We start from the raw sequence: 27,597 nt of genomic DNA on the forward strand, positions 1-27,597 counted from the left end.
GGCTATCTCTGAATTCCCAAAAGACAGTGGAACACAGACAAGGCACATTTAGCACAACCTTCTGAGTTCATCTCTCATGGAATCACAAAAAGGCTGAGATTGGAAGGCACTCCTGGAAGTGCCCTTGTCTAACCCCCTTGCTTGAGAAAGGGCATCTCAAGCCAGGTGCCCAGGAGCATATCCAGATGGCTTTTGAGCATCTCTAGGTCCCTGCAAACTTGTATTTAGGAAGTACAATCTATGTACAGACAGTACACAGATTCTCAATTCCTTTTGTCTATTGTTATTTACAACTTTATCATGACAATAAAGCTGCACTAGTGGAAACAATTAAGGACATACAAGTTATTCTTTAAACAGTTTCTATTATTCAGAAATTACATAACTTAAAGCAACTGCTTGCTGGCTTTGATTCCAGGTAAATTTACTTTAAATTTAGAAGGTAGACAGAGGACCTACTTTTCCGTAAAAAATTCCAGTCACAACAAATTAGTTATCTTCCACAACTGTGACTACAGTTCAACTTCTCACAGAGGTGGAAGGACTCCAAAGTAGGTGTTTTGTGTCTGCATCAAGAATAGTAATCTCATCCTCTACACAGAGTGCACATTTAGCTCCTATACATGCCAGCTTTTCTTTTGAAGCAGTATGTTTACATCCTTGCCCTACCCTTACCTATATGCCTTAAGTGATTCCCCTATAAAAAAAAAGATACTAAAAATGAAATAAAGCAGCTTCCTTATAGAAAAAGTTGTATTTACAGTTTTATTTAGCAGAGTTAAGGAGCAAACAATTTTAACACTGTTGTGAAAAGTGTTTTTACCCAAAATTGCCAAGATCTAATAAGTTATTGAACAGAAATACCAGGTGTAAGGCAATAATCCTGACCAGCCATTAGAGATCACCCTATCCCAAAGAGGAGAGCTGATAAAGGTGGTAGAAAATTTGGACTGATGGACTCAATTCCCAGAAATTAAGACAGATGATAAAAATAGGGTTCCACTCTTGAGTATATCTTTAAGATCTGCAGATGAAGGAATTTCTAAAGCACGCAAAATGTACAGACAATTCCTGTTTTCAAGGGAACATTCAGTGCTTTGAATCCAAGAATGCTACGTCCATACATCGTGGTCAGTACATGACTATGGCAACACATAGATGGTAAAGATCAGAAATAGGATTAGAATTTTTTCCATTCCACGTCATCAGGAGGATTTACTTCTACCTTCCTTTTACCAACATCAGACCAGTTGGTGCTCAGAACTGTGCCACCAGACTCCATCTGCAATACGAGAGAGAGCTTGTTTAGTTTGCTGTAATTCCAGTAATATATATATATATAAATACATATAAATATATAGTTTGCTGAGCATTCCAGTAATATAAAAGCCACAGTTCCTACAGCAAACTTCAGAGTAGTGATTACCCAGAAAAGTTGTACCTATGAAATAAAATTTGACAGAGCCATCATTCCATAACCTCCAGCCCAGCAGTATCACTAGTGGACACAGAGAGATGCTGCTTCATTAACACGAAGCTTTTAAAGGGTCAGTCACGTTCTTGCCTGTGATGGCTACAAATTAAACTAGATTCATGTAATCAAGAGGAATTTGATCCTTTCACCCTCTGGCAAGTCTTCAAGCTCTACATGAGCCAAATCTATACTTCTTTTGGTAACACTGATTGAAATGAAGAGACCAGTGACAAAGCACAACCTTGGATTTATAAAGAGTCACATTCATCAGAGTACAGCCAGCTTTTTGTGAGTGTAGTTGCACCAGTATATTCAACAGACCTATGGCCAAAATTTATTCATTTACAGACCCAAAATTTTGGTAACAGAGGCTTTTCCCAACATATATGAAGTTTAGTAAATCATATCAGTGTGCAAAGTCACAAGTTTCTTCAGAGAAAAGAATGAAGACTTACGAATGATTTGTTCATGGCACGTTTTACTTCATCTGTACCATCTGAATAGATTTGCTGGAATAGTTTATTTAAAGCAGCATCTCCTTCTAACTTCTCATTTTTTTCCTCTTCTTTGATTTCAACTACCAGTTTGTCCCAGTTCCTTGTGTAGTGAGACGATGATGGGTATAAGTGCTGGGTATCTGAAAACAGAAGTGTTGGTTAACTAAGCATTTTCTCACAACATTGTGAACATCAGAGAACACAGACACATGTACCTGATGAATCAGAGATGATAATGGGACATGAAAATGCAAATGGACTCCTCTGAACTGATATAAGCATTGCAGAAACAAAAATAAAGGAAACTAAGAAATGCAGAAGTTTATTTTTAGGTAAACAGAGTTATGTAATTTTGTATCCAACAGACACAAAAAAAGCTGGCCAACAGCAACACAAATAATTGATATCAAAATGAGATATTGGCTGACAGAAAAAAATACAAAACAGCATCTAGAACCATAGAATAAGTTGAGCTAAATTTAAAAAAAATCTGAAATCAATACATCAGGAAATTCAAATTCTGTCAAAGACAGAATGTTTATCTGTATTGAAAAACTCCAATGTATTAGTCTCCGAGCAAAATGCAATACTTAGGGAAACAGTAATTATTTAAACACAGGTCACATAACAACTGCTGTCCTCGGTCTGGCCAGGACAGGGTTAAATTTTTGGAGTAGTGGTGAGGGGTGGGTGGGCACTGGTGAAGCTCAGTGGGCATGGCCATGAAGATACTCTACACCAGGGTATATCATTGCTGGGGTGGGAGTAAGGGACTCCAGCATCCCAGAAGGAAGGCAGGGCTTCCAGTCAAGAAAAAGGTGTGGGGAGGGGGAAGCCATCCATCCCCTGGTCATTGTCACCCGGGCTCCACTGGTGCATTTCGCATGTAAATCTCTCTCTCTTTTGTAGCCTTTTGTTATTAATGTTGTTGCTGTTACTGTTTGTTTTCTAATTTAACTGCTGTTTCAAGTAAACTGTTTTTATCTCAGCCCTTCACCTATTGCGCCTCCAATTCTCAACTCCATCCCACTGCAGTGAGAAAGGGGAGGGGAAAGGAGAGTGAGACCTTGACAGTCTCCTTTGGGAGAGTCCCAATGGGGCAGTGAATTGGGAGGTACCATTCCTAAACCACAACACACACACTTAATGTACAGAACTGCAAAACAGGGACCTAAGCAGATAAGCAGAATTAATGACAAGCATATATATACCCTTAACAATTCATCAGATTAACAGAGGTTATGACTAAATTTAATACCTATGTTTCACTAATAGCTTGCAGACTTTCTGTCACTTCTTCACAGTCAGGCTTTTCATTGCAAATACGAAGCTGTGATTTTATAAACAGTATTTAGCACAAAACTATTATTAATAACTGTAACTCACTCAATACAAATAAACCATTTAATACTAAATAGTTCAGAGAACAAACCTGGTGTAAATTGTTTTAACTTAGGAGAATCTCCCTGGCCCTCCAGCTTCTCCCATCTTACAGCCTCTGGCTTCTTCATTTTTATCTCAACCTACAAAACAAGACAAAGAAGAAATTAATCCAGATGCAAACAATTCTGCCATGCAGCTCCAAAGTAGTCAGATCCTGTAGCTGTAAGAAAATAAAACTTTTGGGTTTAGAAACACAGCCTCTAATATGAAACCTGAATCACAGCCAAATTTACCTACCTTACAAGACAAAGTTACTTGAGTTCAAGCCACACATCAAACAAGCTCCCTTGTGCCTGTGCAGCTTCTGTATCAGACTTCTACCCTTCTGTTTAGGACCACTTAACTTTCTTTTGCTTATTATTCACTTGATTCTTTTTGTAAATTATGGCATCCCAAAGGTAATGATCAGTCCCAATGTCTTTACACTGCCAGGCTCCAAGGTATTGGCTTTCAAGCATCCCGTTCTTGGCAGTCAGCTCTAATAAGCAGCAGTTTTGAAAGACTACAACATCCAACTTCATCTAAGTTTACATTTCATTTACCAAAAAATTCCATGTTTGATGTGTACTACACAAACCAGAGAAACACCCTGGGACTATGCAGATCTTCCCACTGGAGAAATTCAGAAGCTGCATTCATTTGGTTCAATGAACAAACACTGCTATGGAGAAAATTGTCAAGTATTCATTGACAAAACTGGCAATTAAAAATGGATGTGGTTGCAATTACCATAGGAGAAACAAAATTAAGTGAAGTATGTCATGCCCCATTCACAACTTCACATAATCCCTTTAGACAACCATACTGAAATGTTTTTTTCATAATTAACCTTCTCCTTTGGTTACAGGGTTACGAAGTTGCAAAACAAGGACTCTCTAACGTCACCCGTATTCACTTAAGAAGATGTCACAAAGCTCATATGATGCTATTAATTAACTGAAATTAGTGCTTGCTAAACTTCAGTGCTTCCTTATTTGCAAACAGCTCAGCAGAAGCAAGTTCTTAGTTCCACCTAAAGCCACTACAACCTGGGGATCCCTGCAGACCCCAGAACAAAGGCACCACTGTAAAAGCTAACCTTAGATTCAAACAGCAAGCTCACTGCCCAGCATTATGTTGATCTGAAATTTGAACTTTATTTAATCCATTGTTAAATCAATCACTGGTAAGCAACAGACTGAGATATCTTACCAAAATATAAACAATTAGCTCACTGAAGTTTTAATGCTTCCATGTTTGCAATCACAATGAATTTTAAGAAAGAGAATATTCAGTTATGAATGTTTCTTTTTATTTTTTTATCCCTCAGGAAGCTACAAATTCCCAAGATAAGTTTAAATACTTAATTTTCCACCACTAACACGTACTGAGAACAACAAAAAGTTTAAGATAAGAGGCATGAAATGTCCTTCAAGGCAGGCGAGAGCTTCAGTAAACTTCTAAGTCCAACACCCACATGTATTTGATTTCCTGCTCCCTGCATCTGTTGGATTTTTCAATATTGTCACCCACTTGACAAGTCACAAATTAGGTCAGAATATCCGTTCTGAAAGTAACATCACAGAACCAAAAATAACCAAATAAAATCAAAATGCTGTTAGTCTGGATGACCAACCTACCATCCCTAAAAAAGGCCTGTATTTCAGAGTTTAATATCACAATCTGTACGGATGCGGTAATTTCTGTTAAACTATGCAGAAGAATTACTCTTCAGGAAACCAAAAGAATTCAGTAAAGCTACCTTCACCCTTTTAAAAACATTTTGAAAATTGGAACCTTGAAGTTCATTTCTTAGCATCTATACTCAATAAATCTAGTGCTCTGTTAGTAGCTTAGTATCTTAAGGAAGCAAAATATATTTGTACATCTACATATAAGACAATCAAGTAGTTTCACAAGTGGCAGAACTAGCAGGTTTTGTTTCCCCGGTGGATTTGGATCTCCTGAGCCAAACATTTAAGTTAATTAGCTACTTACAAAGGAACTAATTAGTTACAAGTAAACATGAGTATTAATTTAAAACCACTCTCCTTGGTTTCTTATATAAACTCTTCTCAGCTGAGGAGACTCTATTATCAATTGAGCTGTGCATTTCAGTTGAGGCTCTAAAGTTTAGATTTTATACTCTACTTATTAGTGCATCTCCCAACATGCTGGGTGTGCTGGGGGGCGTGGGAAGCAGATGCTTGATACTGAACCTGCTCGCCCCTCCATCTCTTCAATTTCTCTGTTTTTCTTTCATTAACTCTTCTTGCCCTTACATTCAGGCTTTCCACCAATACCTGCCAGTATCTCAAATACAGCTTACCTCTAATGCAATATAATGCTTGATGTGAGCTACTAAACATGGACTTTTTTCTTCTCCAAATACATTCCTCCTCAACGGGTCCTTATAAAGACTATTGGCTATTCATCACAGTACTCTGCCCATGCATAAAAAGAAGAAAATAAGGCACAACTTTAGTTTTGCTGCTCCAGTAATCCCCCTTCTTTTCTAATCCACTAGCCCTTACATTTTCCTCTCTAAAACTGTCCCTAAAACAGTACTGCACAATAAACAGCCCTAAGGAGAAGCCAATGACACAAACTAATTCTCAATGTAAGATGCAGATTTCTTAACTCTAAGCCACTTCAACCCTGCCAAGCTGGAAGTGCACACAGCTGAAGAACTGAGACAGAATGTATTTCTGACATGATTAAACTTCTACTCTGTCTACTACATCCACTTCAATTGAAGTTACTCATTAGGCGAAGTGGCAGGCAGCAGCAAAGCTAGGGAAATCATTAACTTCATACCATCATACAACCACATTTTCCAAAAATATAAAGCTATAAAGTTCTGCTTGTGAAGGCACATGTTTCTTCAACTTGAGAGCTCTATTTGATCTAAGAAGGAACAACTCAGGGAGTCCCAATTACGTGCACAAATGGCAATGAATGCATTTTAATGAAGGTTTTAATACAGATACTGACAGCTATCACACAGAAAAGTAACACATCAGTACAGACATTTGTGTCCTATCTAGCAAAAAAGTACTGTTAGCTTTTTCCTCTCCTTTGAAAAAAATTCACTTGGGCAAGAGAAATACATCAACGCTTTGCCAACTACTTTGATTCAACATTTATATTTCACAAAACGTATGCCTGTGTGCCTTGTGCCAACTTTAGTATATAAGACAGGAAAATTTAACTGCAAATTAAATGCCCTGCATTCCACCTAAGGACAAGCCTAATTCCTCAGCTTCTCCTTGTAGCTCAAGCTGTGCAGCCACCTGACCATCTTGGCAGCCCTCTGCTAGGACTTGCTTCACGACATCAGTGCCTTTCTTGCACAGGTAAACCTACAATGGGATATGGACTCTAGATCTAGAAAAATCCCAATGCAGATATAATACACTTTCTCTTTAAAGTCCCTTGTGTTTTGGGTTAAAAGAAAACAAAGCAAAAAGGAAAAGACACATGGAATTTTGAGAGTAATTCATTGTTTGAAATACCATCTTAAGAGAAACCGACTCTTCTGAGAACAGAGTCAAATGAGGGATTTATTGTCTAGAAGAAACACCACCCACAGTGAAAGGACACAGGTAAACTTCTACTCAGAGTTTTTTAGTCATAGAAGCAATCAATTTTTTAAAGCCTACCAGAGATTTGGACACGTTTGTCTGGGGCTTAATCCAAGTGCTAGCTATCAGAAATTCCTCTCAAAACCTATTCTGAACCATTTCATTGATAGCATAAAAATAAAACAACACCTTATTTTAGGATGACTGGTATAAAAGAGCATTTAATCCAGTCTTACGAAATAATTCCTCCCCTTTGGTAAAGATCAACACTAGTTAGCCAACACTTGCTTTCTAGGTAGATACTTACTGTTAAAAAGTTGAAACCTCTGAAAGTTCAGGTTTCACTTGACAGGCAGTGTCAGTCTAACTGAGACACATTAAAAGGGGATGAGTTTTTATCTTCCACACTAAAAGGAGATTCTGGTGTACACTGACAAACTGCAAGGGTTTTTGGTTTTTTTCCTAATTTTTACTGTTTTACAGTCCATGGTAAGGGCAAGTTCATTTATCACTGGCAAATTTCTGTCAAGCTCTGGTCAGAACTGGCAAAGCTTAAACAACCGTGCAGCCATTAATTTTAAGACATACCACAAATACCCTTTTCAATTCTGGTGTTCTGCTGTATCAAACACCTGAAAACAGGAATTCTGTGTTTCTAATCAACTACTTTGTTATTTACTGAACTACTGAGTGCCTTCTCTGAGTTGTACATTTTAAGTGTTTAAGGCTGTCCTTCTGTGACCATCTCATGAATTTTGTAGGAAAAATAGAACAGTCTTCTAAAAATATAAGAACCATTCAAATGTGCCTCTAAGAGCACATATGCCTACAGTTTTGGTGTCCTAATTATTCAAACACCTGTTATATATTGCTTGTAGTCTAAATTCCAAGATTTTTGGTCCATAACTTTAAACAAAATATATTAAGACAAAAATAATTCTACAGTGCTATCACATACAAATGATAATTAAGAAATTTATTCTATAGGAAGTATACTGCAACAGAAGGGATTCATTTGGTTTCTTCGCCAGCCATGTACTATGGGGAACTGGGGGAAAAAGGTTCAAGTTTCCTCTGACTGATATTACATAGCCAACAGAAATTTTTTTAATTTTAGAGGAGAAGCTAGCAACAGAGATCATTTTGGTATTCTAAAGCTATTTGTCACTTTATTCTCCATGTAAACCATCATTATTCCAATAGTTCTCAAGACAGATAAACCCCTTATGCATCGTTTTCTTTTATGCAGTTATATAAAGCATGGGCACTGACTTATATGTGTGTATAAAATAATAGTTCTCAGAGTATTACCCAATTTAAATCTGTCTCAAATCCATCTTCATTAATACAGAAGAAAAAGCATAAAATCAAACTTATTGTTCAATAAGTAAATATCGTGCCAACCATAGTGAAGGTTTCAATGTGGTCTACCCAAGAAACTGCCCCAACTAGCCCTACCTAAGAGATGCAAGATATTTCAGAAAATTATCCATTCATCTTAAATATTAGTTTATAATTTATAGAAAATGCTCAAGAATATACATGGGAGATATCAATCTGCATGATACTCTTACAGTGAAAACAAGTACTCAAGAGCAGCCAAGTCTGCATTCAAGTCCCTACAAGCAATTTAATGCAAGTACCCTAAAGAGGAAAGTATCTTTTAAGGACTGGACTGCAGTGGTAAGACCCAACTTCAGTTAAAATAGATATGTTTCTCTGTTTATCTATTTGTGTACATATGCCTCTGAATAGAGACTCTGATGACAGTCCAAGAGTGTGTGAAACAGTTCCACTCTTTGCCTTTTCCCTTACATTCAGCAACAGGCATGAGTTCTAGTTAGCTTCACAGGGTATTTCAGCTTTTGCAAATCAAAATATTGGTTCAAGGAAAAAAACAACATTCCACTGATGCACACAACCATATTCTTGGCATGAAGCTGCTGAGAGTGTGCTTCTCCCTTGACATCTCTGTTAAGCAACAAATGTCAACTGTAAAAGAGGCTGAAGCTTTCTAACACCTCCCTGGTCTGCAGCAAAACTTTGATCTCTAATTAAAGGACAATTCTGGGGTAAAGAAACCACATTTTCAAATGGCTCTACACTGCCTCAAGCCACTGATTGCAAAAAGCTCAAAGCATGACACACTGAAAACTCACAGTAATTGTCCTCAGTCTATCTGTAGATAGGGGGAAAACCAGAAAGCACTACCTCAAGTTTCCTTCAAGGTCATAAGCACAAGCACTAAAAGCACACAGTCATCTTCACTTTTCTAAGTCTGAGGAGAAGAAAATCCCAAGCACCACCTAGAACTAATCAGAAGACCTACAGAAACTGTTCATGTTACACAAGTTTTCAGGAGAACATTGCAGAATATTCCCCCTAGAATCTCAAATACACTGACTGATAGACTGAGCAGAAGAGGGAAAAGAGAGTGAGGCTGATTGTGCCTGTTTAATAACAGTAGAAATCCTTACACTATTTGTACATTTATACTTCCCTGACATATTTTCTTGGACAGATACAGAAAGACTAGTTTTTTCTTAAACATATTTAGTCACTAATTTAAGATTTTTATGCCTTTTTCCTTCTACAAAGGGAGCACAATGACAGTATGCATACTAGGTCACAGAATAACTGCACCCAGGCAACTTGCAGAGAGCAACCCGGTCCAGCCTTTACATTTTGGCTCCCCCTTCTGGAAAGAAGTAAAAAACCAAGCAGCACTACTAAAGGTGCCATCCTCCTGTGAAATGCTGAATGCCACACAGTTTTCAGCTTCCATTTGTAAGACACACATCTCAAATTTCTACACTGGTTTTAGAGCAGCTGTTACTTTTTGCTTGATCAGATTGCTACAGTCAGATACCTCAGACAGATGAGGAGTACAATCAATAACATCAATTATCTAGTTATGATCTACCAACTGTACTGCTAATCAACTGTACCTGCAAGAGAAGGGCTCAATTCAGTGGTATTCAGCATTTTCTAACACAAACATTAACCTGAGGCCTTAACCATTAGAATTAAATGCTGAAAAACAAGAGGCAACTCTTGCTGTTGCCTTGCCACTAAATGTGAGCAGGAACCATAATCAGCTCAAAGTTCAATTTCCCAGCAGTGTTATCTATTGAACAGCAAGTAAATTGTCTAATTAGATTAAAAAAAAAAGGTTTCAAGTATGGCAATAATAGATACAGTCACTATTAAAGGCAGCCTGTATCATTTGTAAAACTGTTGACAGTTGGAGAATATTAAATACTAGAGGGTGCATGAAGACAAATTTACAATTTTTATCTCAAAACTGGACTTCACCCACACGTTATGTTGTCCTTGAGTAGGCATCAAATATTTTACATCTTCTAGTTCACAGCTTGAAGTCAAAGTCTGCAGATGACAAATACTAACTTATTTCTGCTCACAGAAACTACTCAAACAGCTCAAAACATCTATCTATGCTACCTCTGTAACACTCGCTAGTCCTGTTTTTTTTCAAACAGACTTTGTATCTCAGAGCTTGACACAGCATGGATTGATACAAAGGTATAATGTTAATTTCCTCGCTGGGAAAGAAACAATTCTTATGTGAGCAATTGTATTTTTCACCACTGTCAACACTTGCTGAAAGCACCAGTTCAGGAGTCTATGAGTTCTGTCTGCTCTTTGCAGCCACTTCAGAATTTGTAGTTTGCAAATACAGCTAAGGATGTTTTCTCCTCCTGAATTTGCATCCTTACTTTCATGCCTTTGCATTTGCCAAGTGATGCTGAATTTCAAGCAGTATTGAGAAAACCCTCTACAGCTCCTCTTAGTTCCAAAATACACAGGATTGTTCTACTCTCTGCCAGTTCTGCTGTTTCATTCTCTATCCCTTAATTTTTTAGTTGTACAAAGTTCATGGACCCAAACTATTCACCACACAGCCTGCTAATATGTTCCACTGTTTTCTCATATTTGCTCACGTAAGTGAAAAAGGCCAGAGCCTTTGTTGCCCAGTGATGACTGCAAGATAATGTTGCAATATGGCTCACACATTGAAAGCAGCACCACAAAATAAAGCAGTATGAACAAATCAAGTTATTCTCACCTGAAATCAATAATCCACAGGAATAGATCCGTTTCTATCCCATGAAAACTCAACTTCTTTAGGATTGCATAGTAACAAGTTCTTGTAATTGGGAAGATAATGAGATTATGTCTTTAAGGACTTCATGTAAATAGTACAAAATAATATGTGAATGGTTTGAGAAGTTTTAATCAGTAAGATTAATTTACTCAAAGTACTACCTGCCTATTTGCCATGCTGCTCATAAAAGCCAAGTACATACATGAAGCTAAGAAAACTGAATTTCTGGTAATCAAACACTAAGGCTGCATCATTCCCTTAAAGCGCTTAATATTTTTCTAAGAAAAATATTCTAAACCTGTAAAGAAGTCTTTGCATACTTAACATCGAGCTGCCTTTATTTTTTTTTTCTTCCAGACTCCACCTGGTGGTCAAAACAAGAACTAGCTGGGGCATGGTTTAAACTGTATTCCTGCACTACGCCCTCACAGGCAGCTGCATACTACTCCTTTCTACAAAAGTAAGGACATGCTGAAGCCCTTACTTCTGCAGTTAGAGCACTTTCTGTGTTACCTCTTACCCATTTTATCTCAAAAATAAGTCTCTCACAAGTATTTAGGAACAATAACATTTGAAAAGAAATGCAAAATATTTACAGTTCAGATACTGCCTGAATGTAACTCAGCCTTCCACCCCACTTCTGGAACCTCAAAGTAAAATAGGCAGCAGACTACTAGAGATTATTTCAGAGATAAGCCCACGGTAGAGACGCCACTGTGGAAAAGACAAAGTCAAGTGAATTTCACAGGACTCAGTTCATGTAGATGTCTCCTAAGAAAGTAATGGTAAACTTCAAAACAAAATTAAAAGTGTCAAACAAGCTAGGTAAGAACATAAACAAAACTGGACCTCACAGCTACTGCTCCTGACAAGGTCTGTCCTCATTCCACTCAAATTTATACAAATACTAATGGACTACCAGAATTTCTACATACTTTGAGCCATGTAAGCTCCTACACAGTGCGGGGGCTAAGTAAAGTGCTCAATCATGCAACCTGCCCAGGTTTCTTTGTACAAGGAGTGGAAAAACAAGACAAACTTTCTGTGGCCATCCTCTCATGCCATCCTGAAGTCCCTCTTCCATTAAATTATGCAAGATTTCATAGGTACCTTTCTGAGAATAGAACAGGTAAAAAGGAACATGAGTATACAAGAGAATTCCCATAAGCTCTGTAGAGCCACTGCTGAAATACAAGAAAAGAATCAACATCATATTCCAGCACTGGGGACTCAGCCTTGGCTCTGTGGACAAAGCATATGTCTGTCTATCCATTATGCCAACAAGAAATGCTATGCCAGACCACTGTTCCCTATTTTTCTACACTTGTAATATAGAAGAAGCAAAATGCTGAGACGGTGGCATTCTCTCACACCATGCCATTTTCAAGTGTCTCCAGGCATGTACTATGTCCAGGAACAGCATGGAATACACTCTCTTGAAAAGCCACGGACAGTTAACCACATGGCTAACCTTTACCAGCAAGAAGCTGTGAAAGGGTAGAGAACAATTTCAGTGAAATCTTCCAAGTCTGACTTTCATTTCTCAGGCACACAAAGGTAACAATGCTTCACCAGGCAAGATTGGCTCCTGAAAGTTTTGTAGAAGGGTATTCATGCTTTGTAATACCTGAATTTTAATAGTGAAGATTATAGTCTTCTTTCTCTAGCAAGTGAAAGAATCATCAACATAACTCTTTCATTAGCACTTCAATAAGCACCATCATATTACTGTTTCTGATATTTGCACAAGTTTAGAAAGTCTCCCACCAGCTGAAAGACACCTTGAAGAAAAAAAAAAGCATTTCTATATGAAAAGCAAGATATTATGACTGTTGCAGAGAGACAAGACAATAGAACAGAAACATTTTCAGGATGGCAACAGTCAAAGAAACTATTTACACTTTAAGAAGCTTACCTTTGTTGAAAGCACTTTAAACGTACTTTGCTCTGGCACTATAGAATGAAGAAGATCAAGCTTTAAGTTGAAGTCTTCACCTGATGGAAGTCTCACTGATGCATTCATCTGTTGAAAGTTGAAAACACATCTCTGGTCAGCTTTGACAGCACATCCATTTTCAAGTAAAGGACGGTCATTTCACACAGAGATTAAGTGATTAATATCATTTCAGACCATGCCATTACACTACTGCACTACTGGACAAGATGTTTCCAAGATACATTAGAAAATGAACAGAAGATTTAAGTCTTTGCTACACGTACTCAAAAACCCTACTATCTTGTCAGCTGGATCTTAAGTCTTTAGGGAAGGAATTATACAACAAATGGAGTATATTAATAATGGAACATGAAAACAATCTGCAGCTTCTCTTCTAATACAAGCAAACTACAGAACAAGTGCTCAGACTATTTTAACAACCTAAAACAGATAATAATAACCAAATACTTCTGGTATTTAATGAAGTATCAAGTTAGTTGAGAATAAGAACCCAACTCTTCGATATTGCCAGCTAAATTAAACATGAAATTCATTTGTACAACATATGGTACTTCATTAATGGGATTACTGTACTTCCTTAAAAAATATATTTTGCTGCCACAATTTTAGTGGTGCCAAATGGAAGAAAAACCCACCCACCAATATCCAGTCTATTTCTATAACTGTCCTAGAGCAAAACATTACTAATTCATACCTATTTTGAGAATGCCTTGTGCTTGTGCCCAGTCCTGCTCCACATGCATGTATAGTCTAACATTTAAATCCAGATCAGTTCTTCCCCCACCCCTCCACATAGGCAGCTGTTCCAGATGTTCTCTTGCAGCACGCACACCTCTTACTGTTTGTGTTTAAGTCCTATGGACACTGCTGTGGCAACCAATCCCAAATCACCTGACTGGGCATACACTCATGTGCAGCACAACTGTACAGAAGAGAAGCTCAGGCAGGACAGCTCATCCCCATTCTTTTTGTGCTACTGCAGTACATAATGCTCACTGGCTTGAGTACTGCCCTCTCAGGGAATTTAGGGATGAGTATCAATAACCAATACAAATCACCTTTCTCTCCAAAAACTGCACACTGACATCATCCTTCTGTGCATTCTTGATCATTATGGTCACAATTACTTGAGATTCTGTTTGGTACCAGTCGTATCTTGAAAATAGAAAAAAAAAAAGAAGGAACAATTTTTGGTTTTTTTTTAATAACACACATATAAAATTAGATCACTTTCCTAATTCATTCACTTCTTAGTTCAGAATATTTAATATAGCTCAAAAACATTACCTATACCAGGCACAATGTAACAGGCTTGGAATTAAGCTCAGCATGAGAATAAGAAAATAGACAGAATGCTGATGCTATTCCCCTCTCTCCTGGTTAGGTTTAACCTCCTTAAAGTACCATTTAGTCTGAGCAACAGTGATGGCACTAAGTAACACTTCACTTGGACTGCCACATTTCTGAAGATGCCCCAAAAAAGCCTCCTACGGTCATTATCCTGCTTCTCCAATCCCCAAGCCAAAGTGCAAACATGCCAACTACTTCAAATTTCACAGTAAAGCTGAAGTCAACTTACTTGATCTTTGGTGGCAGAGGCTGCTGCATATTCTAGTCGAAGCACATTCAATTGGAAAGAAAGTTACATCAATGTAAGTGAAAATACACCATGAAGTATTTTTCAAGGCATAAATAATTTTCACTGATTGCTCCCCTTTTCCTGATTCAGCTGCGCCCCCTCCCTGATTTATGTGTGAACATTAACTTACAGGTGAAGTTCTCCACTGTTCAATCATTTATGGTAGATTACAAATTAAAAAGTTTCAATTTACATTAAATGTGTTAGTCTGTAACTTGAATATATTTTATAAATAGCAATTAAGTTCAGCTTAAACTCATTTCTTTCTGGATAAGATGTATACCTGGTAAACATCCAGTGACTATACTGCTAATCTATAAATCATGGAAACCTGAAATAGGTCTAAGAACTCAAGGTTCAACTTTTAAACATAAAATCCTGCTAAATGTAAGATTTGTCTTTACATACTATCACCATGCTTCCTGTACATTTTTCTCCTCTATCCTATTCTCAAAATGTAAAAAATGTAGGTTAACTGTTAAAGAGGTAGCAGGATATCCAATGCAAAGATCCCTCTTTTTTTTTTTTTTTTGTTGTCCCAAGAAGAAAAAAACAGGAGACGTCATTTCTTACTGTCCCAAGAAGAAAAAAAACAGGAGACGTCATTTCTTACTAAGACATTAAAAAAAAAAAAAAAGCCAAGTGAAAATTGAGTAGGTTGTAACAGAAAAAACATCTACAAACCACTTGCAAGCTTCTGAAAAAAAGAAGAAGTTAGTAGTGACAACACATTTAACCACAACTGGTTAATTCATAAATTAGGCTGCAGACTGCAAGCCAGAAAGTTAAAATTTATCTCAATGAATGCACAGTAATTGCCAGATTTGTTAACCATTCCTAAGAGTTTCCAGGGCTCAAATTTTGTAGCCTTGGTCTCAAAAGCACTCATGTTCAGAAGAAAAGTTAAATACTTCAGAATTGCACGCAATATGAAAGATGCTTTTTAAAGCTTGGAAGTGAAGCCACTGAAGCAGACAATATACTCTAGCATAACAGAAAAGTCAAAATAGTAAACATATTAAGGAAAATATCTTACCAAATCAGTCTGTGATGCTGGAAAAAAAAAAAAAAGAAATTGCATTTTCCGAAAAAGACTTATTGATCTTACAAGGCACAATCTTACCCTAGCTGCTTCAGTTACTCCAGACATCCTGCGTTCACTCCAGTCTCAACAGCAGAGGAGGTAGAAACACACCAGTTCTACCTCTAGTATTTTGCTTTCATGACACTCTACTTTTTATCAGACTTCAACCAGCAACTTGTGCAAACCAACAACTCTAATATAAAGCATGTTCTGATTAACTGAATCAACAAACTTTCCATTATATTCCCTTGCTTACCTGAAATGGATACATACCCTTTTTAATGAAAACAACATCACAAGAAACAATAGGTTAAAAAAAAAAGTAACTGTCTGGGAGTCTGCACTAGGTTTATCATCCATCCATCCCCAAGAATAGCACAAAGCTTTCATCGCATTTTTATTTCATGCTAGGGAAACCCCACTGAGGAATGAGATGGAAATTTCCCACTGGGGAATGAGATGCAAATTCACTCACATGACCCTAAATATACTGTAGTACTTGTATCTGAACTCAGTATCTTCCCCTCTTATAACTATTTTTTTCTAAAATATTTCAGATTAAACATATTTGAAAAGAAACAAACTTTCCCTTTGCTTCTTCGTAATGAACACTGACAAAAAGAGAAAAACATATTAAGCTGCAATGAAGAAATCAGAGTTATTGCTTTGTTATTGCCTTTATTAATTTGTTTGCTTTGTTTTGCTGGTGTATCAGAGAATTAAGAAAATGGTTCAAGAAAGACAAGACAGTGAATATTCAGGATAAAACAAAACACCGTAAAATATAAATACAATGTTAAAGATAAAAGTGTATTGTAACCTCTTTCAGAAGAAATTGTTGCCCAAAGTAACTCTTTGCAAAAAAGACCATGCATGCCTATCACTTACCTCATTCCTCCAAATAAAATTAAACCTAGCAAAAAATGTCTCACAAAGCAGAAATCTGCTCATCCCTATACAACACATAAGGGTTCTCCTCTGTGTGGTTTTTAGTCAACACATCGACACAAACATGTTCGTTCTACTGTCCCATTCTCCAGTGTGCAGCACAGAGAGGAGGGAACATCACAACAGGAGGAGAAAAAACGACACAAGTTATTCTGCCCTACTCTCTCAGCAAAATCCCCAGGCAGCCTAAGCTCAGTGGATGAGTTAACTGTCTGCAGGACTGTCTGTCTGCAGGAAGGTATGAAAGGAAACTATGCTTACACTCAGTGACTACCACGGGTAAGTCATCAGAACAGCCATTAGCATCTATGGCACTTTCCACATGGAATCAAGCAGCAAAATCTTCAAATTTCTACCTCTTCCCAGCTTTATCTTCTGCAAGACTTGAAAACTTATTTTGATGTAGGCTTTAGATAGCAAGCTGACACACACTTCTACAGTAAAATTAGTTCACAGTTGTGTATGAAAATAAGTTAAAATTAATTATGATTGTCTGATCCTTAAATAGGTACTCTCATGGCACAGCTAATTATTGCACTAAAAACCCAATATAAATCTTCCTATAAATCTGAATGAAGCATACAAGTGCCAAGGGTGTCTACTCCAAGAGAAACATGAGACAGAAAAATATGACTTCTAAAACAGATTTTTCTTTTAGAACAAATTACTTTGTTCTAAACAAGAGGAAAGCAGTGAATCTTTGAAAAACATAACACAGCTTCCAAGCACAGGGCATAGCAAATCCCTCACTAAGGAAACGTGGTTTTTCTTACCATTCAGTGTTTCTTCACATCTTTTAATCCAAATAGTAAAAGTATCATCTACATCTAGAAGAGATCAAACACAGCAATATTAAAACTCTTCCAAGTATTATATGTATTGCATGAAGAAAAAGTCCTTTCAGTTGCCAAATGGAACAAATCCATCCCAAACTTGTATAAATTTACTAAAAAAGGTGTTATTTCCTATAACCTTCCTTTAAGCTCTGTCATTTCACTTAGGCTTTAAGTCTTTTTGTACAACTACACTGTGTGTCATATTTCATTAAATTGTAATTAATCTGTAGGAGACTAGATTTTATTTAACTGACACAAATATGCTATTCCTTTCTAATCTGTTCAACTCCTATGTAGCTGTTTAGAAAGCAAGACGTACAGTTTTACACATTTTTCCATTTTTCTTTAAATTACTTTTTCAAACAGTCACACTTTCTCTCCAGAGAAATGCAGGAGATGGTCTGTTGTGTGAAATTAATTCACTGAAAAATAGCTAGAAATATGATAGTTCAACAACAGAGCAATCACTTCATTTCAACAATATTCCCAAAAACTCTTTCACCGTGAAGAAAGTAAACAAGTAGCAACAATGTTGACCAGCTACTAAGAACAGCTGAACTTCTGGTTTTACAAGTGAATTCACATTGTTAACTATGAGGCAAAGGACATGAAGAAGCTCAACAGAAGTTCCCAGCAGACACGCAGGTAACAGCAAGTCTGACTCCACTGCAGCTATACAATGTACCCCAACCCTCCAAATATAAACTGTACATCAATTTTGAGGTGCACCTTAGGACATAAAATTGCTATCCCACTCCCCACGCCATTTCATCTCAATTTTTCTTCTGCCATCTGACCAGATATCTTAAGAGTTATCTGAATTTTTTACCGAAAGAATGGGCAAACCCTGAAGCACGCTGCCCAAAGGGAGTGTGGAATCTTCAGTCTTGGAAAACAATAGTAAAAAGCCCCAAAAAAACACATGCAAGTTCAAAATTAATATTATTTTTGGTCAGAGCACAGAATTATATGAATTCCAGAGGTCCACTGAAACCTAAATTAATCAATATTTTCAAAACTTAGCACTGCAACCAAAAAGGCTTCCAAACTTTGCAGTCTATGCAAAGTGTCCACTGACCCAGCCTCCCTCATCAACAGGTGAGAAATTCGCTTTTTAACTATGGCTTATGACTAGACTGCTATGCAATGCACACCTATGAAGAAACGTCCAGAGTTAACTTCCCTATTTTTACAGATCACACTTCTTCCCTACATCCTGGCACATTTTAAAATTTGAGGCAAATTAATTTTATTCTCTAAAATTGTATTATATCCTCCCAAATAACTTATTTCTACTAAAAACTGTAGTTAAGAAAACCTTCCTGGGTCTTCACTGACTAAAATCTACTAACTCCTAGAATACAAAAAAAGTAAGAAATGTCTTTAAAAAGTTACCACATTCCAGCTTTACTAAATTTGTTCAGTGATCACAGCAGAAAAAAAAAAAAAAAAACCAAAAAAACACCAACAAGAAAATTAGAGAATCTACCATCTAAATCTACATAGCATACTGGAGAGTACCAGATTACACTTGTTCTTCTAAGGCAATAGAACTGCAAAAATCTGCATGCATCGCACAGTTGAACGAAAGGAGTATTGCTTTCTAATGTTATTTCATAAAGTCAAGAAACATTGTACATTCCACAGCACATCACATTAAGTTCTACTTTGATATCCTTGTAGGTGGGTAATGGGAACATTGCTGTGGTACCCTGGGCCTGTCAGTCTGTGATGAGCACAAGTAGGAAGCTCATCCTTGTCAGCATTCCAAACTGAGATTTAATACAGCCCTTACATTAACAAAGAACAGAAACTATCCATGTACTTCCAAGTACTTCTGCCCATTTGTGTGGCAAAGAAACCAGCTTTCCCAGCAAAGAATTCCCTACCACAGCAGTTCTTCCCAAGGCAGCAACAGCTGAAGTCTCTCTTCATCACCTGCTTAGCGTATGTCGCAAATTTTCTCTCTGTGCTTTGTTCACTTTGCATTTAGCTGCATTTAACTGGAAGCTAATTGTGTCGCCAAAATGCTTATGCTAACAATTGTTTTCACGTGGGATCCATGAAACATTCCACAAAGGTAAACTCTGTTACTGACACAAACTTGCCAGCAAATTAGGTAATATACGAAAGAGAATCAACTAAGTCTGTAATTTTAAAAAAGCCTCCAGGAGACTCCTCATCTCGCAGCAGGCTACAGAATTTTGTAATGAGATAGAGGAAGCACAGCAGAAAGTATCTCCAGATAAGAGAATAATCAGGAAGTGCTAGGAAGCTTCAGAAACTCTTCAACTGAGTAAGCAGCAAAACAACAGCAAATTAAATTCAAACAGGTAAAAATTATGCAATTCAACACAGGAAAACGTGCCGTATTTCAGGGATTCTGAATTAGCAAAGAGGACCCTGGTATTCACTGACTTATCCAAAAAAATATCTGCAGTTCTGTGCTGTACTCTACAACATCAACAGAATGTGAGGGTATCCATGCACATGAAAAACCTCAAATTGATACTGGTTGCCCGGGGTGGGGCAAGAGTATGAAAAATAAAGATTATACACTCAATTAAATTCACCAGTGATGAGCTTGGAGATGTACAAAAAGTAACCTACCAAGTTGGGGTGGAGCAAGAGTATGAAAAATAAAGTTATACACTCAATTAAATTCAGCAGTGATGAGCTTGGAGATGTACAAAAAGTAACCTACCAAGTAAGGAAAGCAACATAGGTCAGTGGAAGGAATCTCTTCCTTTCACTGAAAGTTACAAAACAGAGAACCAGACTAGACTGCAAAGACAAACCTGTCTCTCTACTGTAAAATTAATGGAAACCACCTAGTTATCCAAACTACCAATACAGAAAGAGCTTAATGAAACTTCCTAGTTTCAACTCCTGTTCCAGGGCAGCCTAAACTGACAGCTGTGAGTTGCTAAAATTTCACCACATCTCCCTTCTACCACTGGCCCAACACTGCTCTGCCACTTCACCTTTGATGGCTTCAGCACTCAGACCCTTTGTTGGGCCATTTCAATATATTCATCCAGAAGGAAAGACTTTAAAAATAGTAGCTTTCTGCATACTTAATGCACTGAAAGAAGAGGCTAAACAAGCAAAAGAGTAATAAGGAGCAGGCTCACTCAGCATCAAGCACTAGCTCACACTTCCATGAAACACCACTTTTAAATCTGATGATTAGATAATTTATTTGGAAGATGCAAAGTAATCATATTTTTGCTACGCCTACATGTCCAAGCCACTACTATTACAGATAAGACAACACACTGAAAAGATCTGAGACTATGACAATCCTTTTCAGATTAGCACACTTTGCATAAACTTTCAAGGTGCTTTTTTTTTACCATCTTTTCTTGCTGTTTGGAAGAAAGGACGGGATTTTATTTATAATGGGGAGGGGGGATAGGAGACAAGAGAAAAGAAGAAAAAGGGGTCACAACCATCTTGCAATTGCTTTGTGTTGTGCTTCCCCATGTGTTCTACTAAAGCCTTCTGTTTTTAACAACTCCTTTCCTGCGTACTGAATGAAGTCAGGTTTTAAAAAAGTTCTAAGTGTTCCCAAACTAAAAACTGCCCAAGTCCAGCCAGAAAGCCAACACTGTAAGACGAAAAGAGAGGTATAATAAATATGCTTTTGTAACTAAGTGGTATGCAATGTAAGGTAAAATCCACTTTGTCAGTTTGAATACACACCAAGTTGCACATGCTTTCTAAAGACTGATCTATCAAACTGTTTCACAAGAAATTCCAGCTATACGTAAAGAGCCTGCTCTATTAAATTTTTTTCTATGACACTTAACACTATAACATTGCTACTATTTATCTTCAAGACCTCCAGGAAGCAGGAAAACATTCATAAATAAAAAAATAAATCAGCTACTAATTGTTCAGAACTTTGATACACATTTTTAAACAGTTTAACACTTTCATGCAGTGACTGCATAGAGGTTCTCAAAAGTCAGACAACAGATCTTAGGGACGCAATACATTAGCCTTTAAAAAAAAATCTTTGGTCTCCATTTTAACTTAACACATTACCCATGAGGAATACAGGCAATAAACTTTAATACTTACTGTCCAGCTTCTGTCCCTCTCTGAAAGACTCTAAAGCAGATGCATAGTTTTTGATATGATATTCACCTAACCTGACGCAAATAAAAAAAATATAAGAAAACAGTGATTAACTTTTCAGTGGAGTCCACATTCGGTAGATAACACGCTGTATTGGTTAAAATGACATGCAAGAATTTAAATTACCCAAAATGTGTGGTTTTAAAATGGCGAGGGCATTACGATAATCACCCCAAATTAAATGGCTTTATTACAAATGGGTTGCAAGCAGCATGGCTTTGAATTTATTCATTCTCAGTGTTGTAAAAATTTTGCGAAGAACCATAATCCAAGCTCTAGTATTGACCTAGAGATTAGCACAATATTCCCAAAGTACCATAAATGATACCTACCCTTTTCTAAGGAGCGCTGTAGCATTATTTGGGTTGAGTTCTAGAGACTTTTTTGCATCTGCAACCGCATCTGTTGAAAGTCAGTTTAAAGTTGAGAAACATAATGTTATAAAAAGCAGTGAACTGTCAAGTCTTTAAGTAGTGAATTTTTCTAGGATGAACTATGTTATCTTTCTTAGCTTGCACACGAATCACACTGTCTGAATTAAGTCTAGCCACAACTACCACACGTGAATCCCTCACAGAGCTGCAGAGCTCTTAAGTAAGATGCAGCATAACTTTCATTTAGCCACTCTGCTTAGATCTGAAATGTGATTCTGTTTGTTTGGTTTTTACTGGAAAGAAAAAACAAACCAGATCTTATTCAGTCAATCTTTTTCCCAGGCATTATTCACTTATCACATTCCTACCATGACAGAATTCAGTCTCTACCAACCATGGAAGCCACAACGCAAAAATCTCAAAATCTGCCTAAGAATTCTGCTTATGAAAAGCTGCCAAGATAATACTAGACTGGAATCAAATAGAAAGCTGGGACTCTAGAAAACTCATATCACTGAAAGTTTTGCTGTAACAAAACAATCTAAGAAAATGACAAGATTATGTACCAACACCAAAACCAGCATATTAAGTTACAGATAACACACTCTCTTGTTACTGTATTTGGCTTCAGATTGAAGACATCTCCTGTAAAACATGTGTTATACACTTGTAAAAAGATTCTCAGACTGAAGATGTTACCAGCATATTTCTGTAGAAGAATATGAGCATAAGCTCGTTGACAATAACATTCGGCATCATCTGGATTCTTTTCCAAAGCTGTTGTCAGTTCCTGTAAACACACATTAAAAAAAATGAAACAGTACTTCAGAAATCCTCATAAAAACACAGTATCAAACTCTGTCAACTAAGAGACATTTCAGAAGACAAAATGCTAACTGGCATTTCTGTTTACCTGTTGCTTAGCTCTCAAGCACAAAGCTAAACATCAGATCCCGAAGTACAAGGAACCTGCCAATTATACCAAATTCAAGCAGACTGTTTCTTACTGCGAAGGAAGTCGGATTTCAAATGCTCTAAACATAAAGTCTAACACAGATGATCCTCTCTATTCCAAAAACCTTCCTACAATTCTCAGCATACTTGTACACAAGTCTGCTGGATTTGAGAGAGCAGTGCAGTATTAGGAATTTGGACATTAATGCACAGTACATCAGAACAGTCGTGTGGAGACAAGATGCTATGAAATACCATGTAACACACATTATAGTGCATAAGAGATTGTTTCAATTTATGCTGACTACAAAAGCAGAAGAACGAAAGATTTCTGGAGCACAGGGTTCAGAGGAGGTATTATTGAAAAATGGAAATAAGCATAAAGTAGTCCTTTGTTAAGGGAATCACAGGATATATGGATTGAAATAATAACACATTGCTCTCTCTGAGAAAAGTTCACGACTTTGCACACAGAATAAAATCACAGCAACTTGAAGCACACACCTGGAAAGAGCATCTCCAATTCTCTCCTTATGGGTGAGAGAATTTCTTCCCTTTGCTAGAAGCCAGTCTTCCAAAAGTGACTGCATTGCTACAGTAGCCCTGCTAAGCTGACTTCTACTAAGACTTCCACCTGGAATCTAGCAAGCACGAATGCAGCTAAGACATAAGCTTTAAACCTGCAGAAATATTTGTACAGCACAGTTGCCAAAACTCTGTCCCACCAAGACAGAGAAAAAAGAAGAGAAGGAGGACTTGCCTTAGCTCTAATTCAGACCAGTGTCTTTTTATAACAGATGTCACATAAAGTGTATATGCCACCTAGGATTTACAGGGCCAGAACAGCTTCTTCTAGCAGGAGCACAAGTTCTTACTATGTAAGAGACACACACCCCTAGAGATACAGCACATGAATCTAAATCCCTGGGGGTCTCTGAAGAAAGGGGTAGGCAGTAGACAGCAGTAACTTGATCTACTTGTACCAATGCCTTCCTGAGATTTAAAGACATTCAAAAGCAGCTGTCTTTATGGAAATACTCATGGCTACAGGTATCCCACATGGTAGGGATGAGAAGCAATGCACATATTAAAACTGGTTCATATTATGCTGAGAGGTAAAGTACTTCTGACATTCACAACCAAGCAAGGGCTGACTCTGACACTCATCACAGGCACATGCAGGCGTAGAGACACTGCTTTGACAGATCACCTCTAACCCCAAACACTATTTCCTGTGATTTATGCTGATGACAGATGCACTGATTAGAGCCAGCAACATATTAATGGATCCTCCTTACAAAACTAACCCTCACCCCAGGAAAGCAAAGCATTTTCAACAGTGTAAAACTTCTCTCTTTGAGTGCTTTTTATCAGTAAGTTACCACATCTCATCCAGGCACACACACGGAGCAAGTAACTCCTGTAAGCTATTTGAGAACCCAAGTAATGCTGGACTAGCTCTGGGAACTCCAGACTATGGACAGCAGCAACAGTTACTTAGAACAAGTTTAGACTTTGTCCTCACACTCAAGTATGTGCTTTCTGCATAATCTGACTCTAAAGGCCCTTACCATGTGACCAAATTGCAGATGTTTCTAAATACACTGAAAAATTTAGTAAAGAGTTTGCATGAATCAAAGGTGCCTTCTGTCTCCACATAGCAGCTTACATTTTCAACTTAAAATGAGAATTCATTCATGAGTTCACAGCTTTGTCATTCAGACAGTGTTAGAAGATGGATGATGATCCTTCAATTGCATCAGATCCAGGTGTGGAAAGCCAAAGCACAATCTCCAGGAATTAAAGCAATCAAAAATCCCAAGGACACAATGCAGAAATCCCAGACTAACTGGACAGAAGCCCAGCCAGGTATGAAAGCATTACACAGCACCATTTCTACAGAATTGTCCCCCAGATTAGAAACACTAAGCACATGAACACACAGACCACACATAAGCCCATGCAAGCACAGTGTAGCAACTGGAGACCTGAGCCTCTAAGCCAGCAGAATGCTACTCTGAGCTGTGGCACTTAGCAGTTCAGAGACCACCAAGCCCAATCTGCCTACTCAGTACAGGGATTTGTAAAACAAGGCCTAAACTGACACCACTGTTACTGTGTCAGGTATTAAATAACGCCTATAGAATGTGTTACATAATGTTCTGAAGCACTGAATGCACAAAAAACTGAAAGATAAGCTAGAAAAGCAAAACAGCTATGTTAATCCAAGAAAAAAAGACAAAAACACATTCTGACAGTATTCCTTAATACTTCTGAAAACCTTTTAGTGACAGGGGTTTTTGGTTTGTTTGCTCGTGTTTTCTTCTAACCATAAAATGTGAAACTTACTCTTTTTTTTACATCTTGAATTACTTTTATTATGCCATACAGATTTGGCTATTCCAAACTGGTTTATAAATGCAATTTATCTTTTGAAAAACTTCTACAAGTCACAGCCTAAACCCCAAATAACTGAAAAACTTAGCTTCACCATTTTCTTTCTGGAAAGATAATTTAGTATCACTTAATGGTTCTACCACCCACTCTCTTCAAGAAGTACTAACCTTTTACATCCTCTCCCCTCCCAAGTAGTTAAATAGAAACACTTATCCACCCTCCAGTTCTGTCTTCTCATCAACCGTCTGTTTTAAGTAAAAATTACCTTAGAAAACAGATTAAAACATATTAACTGATGAAGTCATGGAACAGGCCAGGTTGGAAAGGACCTCAAAGGATCATCTCATCTAACCTTTAATGGGAAAGCTTGCCTAGATGAGAGTATTTAGCAACCTGCCCTTTCGTGTCTTGAAAACCTCCAGTGATGGGGACTCTACCATGTCCGTGGGGAGGGTGTTTCAGTGAATGATCGTTCTCACTGCATAAAAATTATTTTCTGTCGAGATGAAAGGAGGATCAGTCGTGCTGCCCACAAAATATAGGGAGAAAAAAAAAAAACAAAAAAAACAAAAAAAAACGACCAGGGCAGAATAAAAACTAAGATGCAATACCTCTCTTCAATAAGCTTGGGGGTTTTACACCCACAAATCTTAACTGATTTAGTTCTGTGAGCTATCATCTACCTACACGGAAGAGAAAGTTGGTTTGCTTTGCTTTCCCCCCCACCCCTTCTTTGCCACACAAGCAGCACCAATGACTGTGCCAGGTCTGTGCCGGGCTCCCCCGCAGCCCGACCTCACCTGAGCCGGCTCCCGGGGGACCCCGGCCCGGCCCGGCCCTCACCTGCGCCGCCGCCCCCGGGTCCCGGTCGACGTCCGCGTCCGAGAACCTGCCAAGGAAACACAACGCCGTCAGCGGACGGGCTGGGGGGCAGCGGGGGAGGCAGGGCCGGGGAGAGCGCTCACCGCGGCGGGGCCGCTGCCGATGCCGCTGCTGCCGCCTCCCCCTCCATGCCGCCCGTCGCCCCCAGGAAACTTCTGGAGCCGCCGAGGCGCCCGCGCCGCACGCACCGCGCAAGGCCGCGCCGCGCGAGGGCTGCCGGGAGGCGCGGGGAGCGGCCGCGCAGGCCCCGCCCCGAGCGGAGGCCCCGGAGGAGCGGAGCGGCGCGGCACTGTCCGCCCTTCCCACCGCCTCTTCCTGCCCCGCAGCGCCCGCCCCCCGCCTGCCCGCCGCGGGAAGCTCGGCCTTTGAGAGATTTGTATCAACGTCGGCAGATTTTTTTGTCAGTCGTTAACCGGTAGCTGTAGCTGGACCAGTTAAGTAGTTGCGCAGCTGTGTTGTGAGCATCGTTCGCCTGGCTGATCTTTCGTTTTAAAGGAAAAGGGAAGACAATCACCAGAGGAATTGCTGTCTGGACGGGAGCCGCCAGGAGTGAAGTCAGCAGGGCTGGGCAGTGACTGGGGAAAGGTCATCGCGGCAGAGCGACATGGGGAGCGCTGAGCCCTGAGCACCTCCTCCCGGCGGACCCCAGCTCTGAGGGAGGGAAGAACCGCGTCCACAGGCGTGAGAAGCAAGAGATCGCAGAATCAGTTTGGTTGGAAATGACCTCTGAGATGATCGAGTCCAGCCCCTGACTGAACACACCACCATGGTAACCAGGCCAAGTCCAGTATTTCCTTAAACACCTCCAGGGACGGTGACTCCACCACCTCCCTGGGCAGCCCATCCCAATATCTACTTGCCCTCACTCTTCCTAATATCTGCCCTAAACCTCCCCTGGTGCAGTTTATGATACCACTAGCAATAGGGGTTAGAATACTAATTAAGGAAAAAAGTTATATAATCTATAATCAGTGAAGGGTGATGCCCTTGTTTGTTAAAATTTATAACCAGAGCAAAGTTCTAGTAATCAGAGAACCAGCCTTTTGTGGGTTACCACCTAGCTCCCTACTTTGTGCAAATCAGAATAAAAACCAGAAATACCTCTCAGTGTGTCAGCTGGTGCTGTGCACCGAGCACCCAGCCCGTGTTCAGGACAACGGGGCTGTGGACAGGACTTCACAAAGCAGCCTGAGGCCTCCATCCTCCTCCACCTCCTCCAAATGGCATTTCCTTCTGTGAAATGCCTCAAAAATAAACAAGTGCCTTTTTCTCCTCCGTGG

General features: G+C 38.7%; 1 protein-coding gene across 3 annotated transcripts; it reads right to left on the reverse strand.

Annotated features, from left to right (window-relative positions):
• Nucleotides 1-751: 751 nt before the first annotated feature.
• SUGT1 (SGT1 homolog, MIS12 kinetochore complex assembly cochaperone) lies at nt 752-26,557 on the reverse strand. Of its 3 annotated transcripts, none has more exons than XM_041407225.1 (13): nt 26,401-26,557; nt 26,279-26,324; nt 22,784-22,874; nt 22,043-22,112; nt 21,654-21,724; nt 17,505-17,558; nt 15,736-15,752; nt 14,640-14,659; nt 14,119-14,215; nt 13,019-13,126; nt 3,404-3,494; nt 1,930-2,111; nt 752-1,282 (listed from the first exon to the last, which is right to left on the reverse strand). In XM_041407225.1, the coding sequence occupies exons 1-13, from the start codon at nt 26,445-26,447 to the stop codon at nt 1,181-1,183; spliced, it is 996 nt and encodes a 331-aa protein (XP_041263159.1). In that variant the 5' UTR covers nt 26,448-26,557; the 3' UTR covers nt 752-1,180. The 3 variants fall into 3 exon arrangements, with proteins under 3 accessions (XP_041263159.1, XP_041263158.1, XP_041263157.1); XM_041407224.1 differs by having other exon boundaries at nt 14,640-14,662; XM_041407223.1 differs by having other exon boundaries at nt 14,640-14,671; nt 26,401-26,556.
• Between the last annotated feature and the right edge of the window lie 1,040 nt (nt 26,558-27,597).

This window comes from Onychostruthus taczanowskii, unplaced genomic scaffold (genome assembly GCF_017590055.1).
Source record: "Onychostruthus taczanowskii isolate IOZ18803 unplaced genomic scaffold, ASM1759005v1 scaffold26, whole genome shotgun sequence".
Lineage (NCBI taxonomy): Eukaryota > Metazoa > Chordata > Aves > Passeriformes > Passeridae > Onychostruthus > Onychostruthus taczanowskii.

Excerpts from the sequence above, each read along its gene's own strand:
- SUGT1 (XM_041407223.1), bottom strand. The coding sequence starts at position 26,447 with ATGGAGGGGGAGGCGGCAGCAGCGGCATCGGCAGCGGCCCCGCCGCG. Across the intron at positions 17,559-21,653 it reads AGAGGGACAGAAGCTGGACA|ATGTAGATGATACTTTTACT; the intron begins GTAAGTATTAAA and ends GATCTCTTCTAG. Across the intron at positions 2,112-3,403 it reads GTTAAAACAATTTACACCAG|ATACCCAGCACTTATACCCA; the intron begins GTTTGTTCTCTG and ends TTCTGTTTTCAG.